The sequence below is a fragment of the Mus pahari genome, chromosome 13, assembly GCF_900095145.1.
Source record: "Mus pahari chromosome 13, PAHARI_EIJ_v1.1, whole genome shotgun sequence".
NCBI lineage: Eukaryota > Metazoa > Chordata > Mammalia > Rodentia > Muridae > Mus > Mus pahari.
Window position 1 is genome coordinate 40,779,920 of NC_034602.1, and position 11,198 is coordinate 40,791,117.

At 38.8% G+C, this 11,198-nt stretch overlaps 1 protein-coding gene across 4 annotated transcripts in view; it reads right to left on the minus strand.

The window, feature by feature from the left end:
* The window catches only part of Kcnip4 (potassium voltage-gated channel interacting protein 4), a 1,094,684-nt gene that overhangs the window by 21,358 nt on the left and 1,062,128 nt on the right, over window positions 1-11,198 (minus strand). For all 4 annotated transcript variants that reach the window (XM_021211128.1, XM_021211130.1, XM_021211129.2 and 1 more), the window contains one exon: window positions 6,986-7,055. In XM_021211128.1, the coding sequence (XP_021066787.1) occupies window positions 6,986-7,055 (70 nt within the window). The remainder of the gene's footprint in view (window positions 1-6,985; window positions 7,056-11,198) is intronic.

The window sequence follows — 11,198 nt, forward strand, 5'->3', positions numbered from 1 at the left end:
GCTCGTTAAAATGAAGATGATGTATCTCAAATATGACTGCAAAAACCTTTAAAGTTGCTTCTCAAAAATGATGGCAGCAACTCCTTTCATCCCTCATTCCTAAATACAATATAAAACAGCTCTGATTTTAACCACATGAATTGTGATTCTCTCTCTCTCTCTCTCTCTCTCTCTCTCTCTCTCTCTCTCTCTCTCTCTCCCCCTCTCTCTCTCATGTGTGTGTGTGTGTGTGTGTGTGTGTGTGTGTGTGTAGTGTTTCATGCCTGTACATGTATGTTATTTGCACATGTGTATGCATGGATTCAATTTCGAGTATCTTCATCTATTATTCTCTGCTTTAGTTTTAAGAGAAAGTTTCTCACTGAACATGGAGCTCACAGTTTCAGATAGACTAGCTATCCATGAGCCTCCGGGAAACATCTGTCTACCCCCTGCCAGCACTGATGGTAGCAGATGCACTACACCACACCTGGCATTTATATGAGTGTTGGGAATCTGAGCTCGGGTCTCCACATTTGGGCAATTAACTCAGCCATCTTCTCAGCCCCATTAAGTTTATTTTCAATAAGTTAACCAGGCACCCAATTTAAGTCCATACACTATGTGAAACTGGCGATATCTAGAGCAATGCCTATGTGGTATTGATACCTTCTAGGGAAAAGTTATTCTGGATATGGGACAGGAATTTAGTTGCAATGACTTAGTGCAATTGTTGGGGATTTTTATTACAGAGTAATGCAGAATTAGCAGTCTATTCAGGTTTGGATAGTTATTTTGCACTTCATAATACTTTTCATGTACTTCTTAAACTTTTTAATATAACTCCAAGGAGGTATGAGTTTATGGGTGCCATGTTAAGTTTATTTCCAGGGGAGAAAAAGTAAGTTTTGCACAGTATATAATGAGCTTAATTGAGTTTCTTGTCACCATGTTTAGACAATCAAGGTAAATATTACTGTAGCTAGCAAAACTTACCATGAATTTTAATTTAAGAAAATGATAAAGGCAAGTGATAATTATTCTTCTCAAATGTTATCTCATTAATTTCAATGCTTGATGTGTGGCAATGACAACTGCAAAGTTTACATTGATGTGGTTCAGGGGGCTTCTTGCTTCTTCAGTCCACCTTGACAATTCTCTTGGAAGTTTAGCCAACTTTTCAACCTACATGTATCATGTTGATAGATTTTAGTAAAACTAGAGTGCTTAAATTTGAATGTCAGCTTTTTCAAAGACTGTGTGGCCTTGTGCCCATCAAGATTTCTGTGACTCAGTTTTCTCATCCATAAATAATAGTGATATTAGCATGTACATCCTAGAACCAGCATGAAGTTTAAATGAGAGGTTCCATATGGAAAGACTTTATAGTCATCATAGGAACCTATTCGATGTTCGGTGAACATTAGCTGTCATTTTTTTTAATGCTTGGATTTCAATTAATAGTTTGATCAAATTTCTTAATCCATGATAATATCCCAGGTTTGAGAATCACTTGAAATCAGTTTCATGCAGTTCTTCCTTCCCACCTAAATTCTATTCTATCTGATTTCAAGCACAAGGTGTAGAAGTAGTGTATTGAATTTGAATATGCAATTCATGATATTGACCTTCTGCAGATCCGTATGTGTGAATAGCAGTCTCTGCCATCGAGTTCTCTAAGACTAGGGCTAGAACTCAGTGGTAGAGAACATATTTGCCATTTGAAAGGCTCTGTGTTAAAGCACCCCATCCCCTCAAAAATAACAGCAGGCCAGTTCTCAATTCTTCCTATTAACTGAGCTGAAAATTTGAATGGTCTGGAATGAGAAATACATGCATCATATAGCAATTTGTATATTCTTTATTATTTAATTCGATCTTTATATCCAGAGCAGCCATGTATATACCTCAGTTGCTTTGAGTATGATGGCTGCCAAGTAAATATTTATAGGCATGTTCTTCTGAGTTGAGCTTACTGTCTCATCTCTTTAATATCTGCTAATTGAGGGTGTAGCATAGTCAAAGTATGTGCAAAGTTCTTACCCCACAAGCAGAGATAGTCTAGAAACCTTCACTTCTCCCAAGATGTAATGTGCTAAGATTTATATGCTTCTACTGCATACATATAAACACTGGAACACATAGGCAGCATCACTATCAAGCTCTCCCCCATCTCATTGCTTTATGCTAGGCATGCTTTAGCTGCCTGCGAGATGCTCTCTTCAGTATGGCTGTGTTGACATCCATTCAGATCACCAACAAGCTGTGTTTGGTAAATTGTTTCACTAGGCTTTAGGAAGAGCCTGGAAGCTGACACAACACACATCGTGCAGGTGCTTCCGTATACAAGACAGAGCATTTGTGCATCACATGGTGAGATGTGCTGATTTATAAGTACTTCATTGTTACTGTTCACACTGCCATAAACCTGTTGCTCTCAGACGATCAACCTGAATAAATGACGACTCTGTGGAAGAAGAAGACAGCTACAATATGAAGCTGTCTGCCACCGGAGATTGCCTTCTTCCTGGGACCATTTGTCCTTTGCAGGCATCACTGGGAGATGTAATTTGCATGCATAATATTAATTTTTAAATGGCAAGTCATCATTCTTAGCACTATCGCATTCTCTCCAACGATGTACCTTTAGATTTATGCATTCAATTAACATGAATAATCAAAGAAATTTTAAGAGCCAGAAAGTGATTCTTTCTGCCTTAGATCCCTTCTGATTTGTGAGAAGAATCCTTTGCAATGTAGATTTCTCTGCTTAAGTAGATATTCTCTAGTGCAAAGATATTCTTTTTTAAAGTTTGCATCTTAATGTGGAGGGCAACCTAACTTGTAGTATGCAATAACTTTGATTAAAAAAATAAATAATAACGAAGATTTCTATTTGTTTTTGTTCTCTGTTATTTGTACCTTGGTATATGTTGGCAGACAAAAAGTACACATGGTCTTTCTTTAAAATTGTTGAAGTAATTTAGATTTATATTGCATTAAATATAATTGTATGGTCAGATGTTGCCAAATATTCTCTTTCCCACTCTCTTTCATTTTAGTGTTGAGAATCAAATTCAGGGCCTTACTAATGCTAGACCAGCTCTCTCTTTTTGATGTATACCCCCAGCTCCCAATTTAATCTTTCAGTGTTGGGCTGAATACAGTGTTACAATTATGGCATCTTATCATAGTTAGCTTCAGCTATCAACTTGATACCACCCACGGTCAACTGGGAAGAGGAAATCTTTTATGAGGAACTGTTCAGGTATTTTCTTAGATGCTATTTGATACAGAGTGAACCTGTCTACTATGATTAGTAACAACCCTGGGAAGATGGACTGGGCTGCATGTGTATGTATGTATGTGATTTTAGTGTGTGTGCGTGTGTGTGTGTAAAACTCCTTTCTCATATGTTGTTTTTATTATAGTGTTTTATCACAGTAAGAGAAAGGAAACTAGAGCAGGAGGTTATAGCAAACAGCTCCCTTGGCCCTATAGAGAATATTTCTTCTCTGTACTGAAGTCCTGAGGGGCAGGGTAGTAATTACAGCATATCTACATACACTAAAAGTCTTCCTTTATTTTATTGGATTTTTAATTCTCTAAAGAAAAACACCTTTACTCAAACTTTTTGTTTTGATAATAAGTTCACAGAGTTGTCTTAAAAATCACTGGAATACTGCAAACTAAATGAATTACAAACCAAACCAAAGAAAATCTAATTTTATGTGAAACAGCTAACATTTAAGAGTTGGAGATACTTCAGAGTGAGGTTTAAAATTATTAGTAAAGATATCAGCAACCATGTGAGATGGTATCTCTAGCCTTTGCTTTTCTGAGTCCTTCCTTCATTCTTAATTGTATGCAACAAGTATGCATCATGTGTTGTTACTCTCTCGGCAGTGTGAGCATTGTTCATAGTGTTACTCATTGTTATTCAAAGGTATTCCTTGTTCAGTGTGAACACAGCAGTGAACAAAACGGGGAAAAAAGTTTCTCTCCCTTTGATGTTGACTTTCTAATGGTGTAAAAAGATAGTAAACGATAAAGTAAGCAAAATACCAAGTATTCAGTGGTTCTGAATAGTGAAGAGAAATGGAAGCCAAAGAAGAGCCATGGGGGATAGTTTAGGGTACATTTTAAAGATGACATGGCCAGGCAAAGCCTTCATTTTTTTGTTTGTTTTCTAACAATAAAGAGAAAGAAGGGTGCGGAGTTGGATGGGTGGGGAGGGGGTCAAAGGATGATTTGGATATATTATATGAAACATTTACTTTTTCAATTAAAAACAAGCAAAACACAGTGAGAATTAGAGGTGTGCACTGAAGAGAACTGAATTTTAGGATCTGGAATTGGTGCATTCAGTTAGGTACCAGAAACAGGTGTAATTGCTGTTTTGGTTAAATGCCAACCAGGGTGTATGGCTAAAAAGGTATAAATACTAGAGACTATGGAAGTCTAAGGAGGAGGGAGAGAGGAAAAGGGGGGGGATGTAGGAAGGGAAGGAGGGAAGAGAGACAGAGACAGTGAGAGACAGAGAGATATGAGATCGGTGGGCATAGCAACAATGCATGTTGTGATACACACATATATTTTCGAGGCTCTCAGGAAAAAACTGTGACACCCTCTGGCCTGTATTTTAACAGGATTACTGACTTTGAAAATTGCCCATGGTCAGGAAAGAGGTATATATCCAGCGAGGTCAGTTAAGACACTCTTTGAGCTCGTTCCAGCAAGTTATTATTTTGATTTGTTGTTTTAGGTGATGAGCACCTTAGAAAGATGGTGGCCATATAAATGGAAAAGTCTACTCTGGCCACAAGCACAGGAAGCCAGTGTTGCCTCCTGAGTTAAACAGATTTCAAAGCTCAAGTGAAGGACTAGGTATTTTTCTTGCCTAGCCCTGTGAAATTTTCCTAGACCCTGTTTTATGTTGTAGGCTAAGCTCAATTCTATGACTTTCCTGGAGATTTGAACCTTATGTGTTATAAGCCCTCTGCATTAAGTAAGCTACTAAAGTCTTCTTTCTGCAAGAGTCTTCTTTGTTTATAAAGCTTCAGCCTTTGTTACATTAAAACCCAAACTCATCTGCCATATCTGTCTGGTACTGTCTTCCTGGATTCTTCATTGCCTCCTTTCTCTCCCTGCCACATTATCCTCAAGTGCAGTCTCTGCTGATTGCCAGTGTCTGCATGGTTCAGTTCCCATTTACCCCTTTGGGCTCTGCAGTTGGGGTTCCTGTCTGTGCCTGACACTACCTATGGAAGTTGCTCAGACCAAGCTCAACAATCATTTTCAGATCCTTTTCTTTCTGGATTTCCTGGAAGACATTGGATTTAATGTCTGCACTCTTTCCTGTAAGTTTTCTTTGTACTTATTGAGAGTCTCTGATTGTCCGTTCTGCCTCTTAATGGACTTATTTCTTTCCAGTTCTCTGACTCTCGCTGTCTCATGATGCTTTCCACTTTGTATGGACGTACTGTTCCAAGGACTCTCCATGGAGGTCAATTCACTCCTTTGTTGTTAATAAGCTCCAAATCTCTGTTATTTTCTCTGACTGCTCTTCTGAATTTCAGATTTTTACTGACTTCTTGTTGATACTAAGTGCCCACAAGATACTCAAATGTAACTGGTTCAAAGTTGAGATCATTATACCCCAATTCTTCTTGTAGCAAATTACCAGGTGCCCATGACAAGAGTTCTGGACATCATCACCAACGCTCTCTTTTTTTTCTCTACCATACGAATGAGTTAATTACTACAATCCTGTGAGTTTTCCACAAATGATCACCTTTGTTGCTATGCTGTCTTTTTACCTACACTTTATCTGTCTAGATTGAGTGATCTCTGCTGCATTCAAAAGGTGAAAGACATCATCCTGAACTGGACTGCCCATGAGATGATGATGAGGCTGTGGATGGCTTTACCATGGACTTTAAAAGCAAATTGGTCTCTATACATTGAGTTGCATATTTATAGAAAAGAACAATCCCAGGAAGAGGGGCTGAGGGGTGGAGGATGAAGCTTTCCAGAGCTAGGCAAACTGCATATTAAATATTACTATCCTCACTCTTGGCTTAGATCAATTTACTTGGATAACTTTTTTCTAATTGCTTGTGTTTGAACAGACCATCTAATTATGTCTATAGCTAGTTCTCATAGTACTATTTATGACACCATATCTCTAAGTCATACTTTATGTTCACTCTGTTTTATTTTGTCCCTCTGCTAACTAGAGTATAAGATAATGTATTTGGAGCAGGTCACATCGTTTTGCTCTGGTTTCTTTTCACATGTAGCTGGGCGCACACTGGTCTTGGTGACAAGTTAGAGAAGATCCAACAGTACATGAATCTCTTCACTCACTTCTGACATGGATGGAGCACCATCATCCTACCCTGAGTCTTATCACAACTAAAATCACATCTCAGTTTTTATTCATGTTTGCAGCTGGGAGAAGTTACTAGAGGGAAAAGGAGATAGCAGAAAGTACACTAGCTAGAGCTACACACACACACACACACACACACACACACACACACAAATATCTAGGTTATAACCCAGATCTGCCACTGAGTTGCTATGTGACCCTGATCGAATCATTTAACTTTGCTAAGCCCCAGATTTCACATTGGTTTATTAAAGGTAATTGCATTTGCCCTAATTTGGAGAGCTGAGAAAATCAAATGAGCATCACAGGGTCTGAAGCCATTTTGAGGACCCCTAGTAGAGGTCAGAAAGCAGTGTGTGTGAGAAGTCGTCATGCTGGGTATACGGGATTACTCACATGAAACTGAGAAATAGGCTTTTAGAGATTCAGTGATGTGAATGTAGCTTATTTTTATAATACAATCAAAATCCTATGAGCTCTGTGCTATGCATTAATTCTTTTACAGGAAGATTAAAAATGTAGAGCCATGCTATGAAAGATTAAACCAAACTCAAGATTGCATGCATAACTCTAATTTTGAGAATGCATTAACAAGTCCACATTTGTACTTACCTCCCTGTGGAAAGAACTGTGAGTAAATCTCCTTGAAAGTTTCTTCATTAACAACACCACTGGGGCATTCCTAGAAAAAGCACAAAGAAGTGCTGTGAGCAGAGCCTTTATAAAAGTGATTGAATAGAAGCGAATGCTCTATAAAGATGTACCAAGTAGGTTAACCTCCATTTATGCACACACACACACACACACACACACACACACACACACACACACACTGGGGTGTGGTCGGGAGAAAGGAAGTTCTTCTCATATTCAAGGGATATATACCTTGGAACTGAAGGTTTCAATATCTTTATATTGACTACTGCCCTCATTTGCTTTGTATTGTGATAATGATCATTACCAAAAGCAACTTGGAGAGGGAAGGGTTAATTTTATCTAACACTTTAACTCCTCCATCACTTGAAGACTCTCAGGGGAGGAACCTGGAGGTAGGAACTGAAGTAACAGCAATGGCTGAGTACTGCTCATTAGCTTGCTCTCTGTGACTTGCTCAACCTACTTATTGCACCCAGAATAATCAGCTCAGTGGCCGCAATGCCCACAATGAGCTGGGCCCTCTCACATCTGGCAAGGAAATGTACCACAGACTTGCCCAATTGAGGTTCTTTTTTCCTAGATATGTCTAGGCTACGTCAAGCTGACAAACCAAACCAAAACACCTAGCCAGCAAAATACCAAAGCTTACCTGACATTCAAAGGCTTAAGTAGTGTGCAAAGGCATGTGCTTTTGTTAACAGTGAGGTCATGGGGCCCTGAGTTGCTTTTCTTGGCATACAACTAAGATAGTGTAATGTGCTCCAACAGTTGTTATTGGATCTTTGTTTTATGACTTACAAAGGTTTTTCCCCCCCATATATTTGTGATAAACTTTCATTAAAAAAGTATATTTTTATGGGTCTAAGATAACTCAAGAAGTTTCAAACAGGAATATGATTCTTAGTAATAGGGTGCTATTCTGTAGCATAGAGAGACTTGGCCATGTAAAAGTGATCTTATGTGAGGAAAGACCTTCTGAAGAGTTGGGAGAGATGGTCTCCAAAGCCACAGAGAGGGCCTGAACTTATGGAACTATCTTTCTACCCTTGAAAGTGTTGCTGAGAACCAATGAGTACTGACCGAAGAATAGCATTGGCTTGTTGATCTATTGGGGACACCAGGCAAGGCTAATACTCTAAAAAGTAATTTTTGCGTTTCTGTAAATCTAAAGCTCCTGAAGAGGCCGATACGGTCTTAGAACCATAAAGGACTAAGCAAGCAAAGCATAGACTGAGAAGAGGGGTAGCTCTATCCACTCTGTAGAGAGAGGTCCACAGAAGTTGGCTCAAGGGTCAGTAGTATAGCTGCCCCATGAGAACTGAATGCTGACCGTGCCACAGCAGTCCAGCATCAGGATGTGCACGGATGCTGATGCCCTCTCTAGGAGATCTCCTAGTCCTTCTCAGATGGTGCTCATAGCTCCATATATTAAACTCATCTCTGCTCCAATCATCATAACCCTTTTACACTCTGTAACATCCCTCTAGAACCAGCTTTTTCATTAGGGGAGAACAAGGGGCATGCTGAAGTTTTAACGACCAGATGTTAGATATGAATGCAGCTGCTATGCACTTCTGTTCTCCACATTTTTAACCACCATGCAGTTGACATGCTGATGAGGATGGAGGAGCTCTCATTGAGACCCACCCCTAGATGCAAAGCTTCAAGCATTTAATGACAGCTGGAAGAGGAGGAATTTGTCTTCCTCAGGGATGAGCATGCAACTACTTATCCAATACCATACAGCAATCCAATATAAAGTCACATACAAATAAGCAACAATGAATGGGAATGTGTACGTACACACATATATGTATGTATTCACATATTTGTATATATACATATACATAATTTGTGTATGTATGTATAGGTATAGGCATAGGCATTTATCATTAATAAATACCAGTTTATTAAGCCTTAACATTACTATCACTTTAATACTAAGCTTGTTTTATCACCGTGGGAATTTGTTTCTTCCGATAAGCCAGTTAGTTCTTCACTGAAATGAGCTTCCTTAGGGGGGTTTCTATTTTCTCATTTGTTTCCATAGTAGGACCTTTGCTATGCAAACAATTTATATTGATAGCTCTGATGTGAGTTTGTCTTTGCAGACCCTGTCAACATATTCATCAATCAGTGGCATGGAGCCAGAATATCTGTTCTTATAGAGATGGATCAGAAAGACTTGGTTATTCAGTGAGGCAGAGGGGAAGATGTAGGTAGGCTTGGGACTTTTCCAGGTTATTAGTTCAATTGTTTTTGAATGTGAGGATTCCAAATCTAAGAATATGGAGCAAAGAAAGGAGAATCAAACAAATAAACAAACAAGCAGACAAACCAAACCATGGCTAATTTCATGTGCTACTTTTTCTGTGACCTGGGACCCAAACAAAGTCTAGCCTTATCTTGGATGTAAATGTGTTTGTGAATGAAATTTGCCCTTAAATTGGTGAGCATTTCTAAAGGAATCCATTCTCTGCAATGCTAGTGATACTCACTTTGTCTCATTGAAGGCTTGGAAAGAGCAAAGTCTTAAGTAGGGGGATTCCTAGTAGATTGCCTTAGACTTCATCTGCAGTACGTGTGCAGCTCTGACTCAAAGGTGCCTTTAGCGAGCTGCAAAGACTTCCTGATTGTACCGTCTGCTGGCTTCCCACTTCAGAATTTGTACTGACTAAACTGCCAATGTATTTTAGCTGTCAATCACTCTGTCTTTTCTTCCTTCTCTTTTTCCTCCTTTTTTTCTTTTCTTCCTTCCTCTCTGCTTTTCCCTTTTCCTCTCCCCCATTTCCCTCTCCCTCTTCCTTCCATTCTTTCTCCCTTGCTGTCTTCCTCTTCCACCTTTTGTGTATGTGAACATATGTATTCACCCACACATATAAGCATCATTTGTTTTTACTATGGAGAACCATGGCAAATATACAAAAGAGTTAAAATTAACACCTATAAAGTAAAAAGGAAATAAAATAGCACATATATACAAAATCATTCAAAAGTTTTGATTAAATAAATCTTGTTGGCCATAGTGGTCCAGGTATAAGAGCAAATGAACACTCTGTGGTTGGGCCTTCTCACACATGTAAATTAGGATTTATTAGCTACTTAACCATGAGCCATCTGTTTATGGCCACAAATGGAAAGAAAGTGTTTGGCTGTCTGCCACCAGGTAGCAAATTTTGTGTGGTCAGAATCTGAAAACTTCCTCACAGGTAAAGAGAGGCTGGCAGAAGCTGAGGGTCAAATACAGAGGGCTGTCTGTATTCTGCAAACTTGTCAGCTGCCTTTCATCTTGAAGCATATTTGATAGATATATTTTATAATATGAACACATTGGTAGAAATTGATTGTCTGAATGTTTGTTCTAGTCATATTCTTGTCTAGTGAAATAATTTTTTCAGCAAATGAAATTTTTTTTTTATTTTGAGGGTAATGGGTCTCACCAGGTAAATTTTTCATAACCATTTCATATTTATTACCTTAATTTTCATTTACAGAAATTATACATTTATACAAAATCTAGGATCTGGGACTATAGGAATAAAAAAAAGACAATGTTCTTTTTCTTAAAGAGACCAAGATTGTTATTTCTTTCATTATTGTTTTTTAAAACCTAGAGACATATTAGTGCTGCTAATACACTTAAGTGTGTAGCCATCCACTGGAGTGTGTTAGGCCAACTAGTGCTTACACCATAAAAGAAAAGTAATTCTCCCTCTCCTGGAAGATGTAAGTTGACAATAGTTCTTCGGCTACACATGAGATTTACCCACTTCTCTGTCCATGATGGGATTTTGTCTTGCTTGTGCTCACACAGACCTTGGGTAGCAAGTCGCAACTGCTATGAGGTTATCCATACATCTGCCCTTTGTGTCTGAAAAATACTATTTCCTTGTAGTTATCTATTTCCTCTGGGTTTTGGTCCTCCCATGCCCTCTTCCACAATGATAAGAGTACAATATAGGTGTCCCATTTAGTGGGAGTGGGGCACTCCATAATTGCTTATTCTGTACACCATGATCAATTGTAGGTCTCTGTTAAATGCTGTCTACTGCAACAAAAGACATGTGTTAGCCGGGCGGTGGTGGCGCACGCCTTTAATCCCAGCACTTGGGAGGCAGAGGCAGGCGGATTTCTGAGTTTGAGGCCAGCCTGGTCTAAAAGTGAGTTC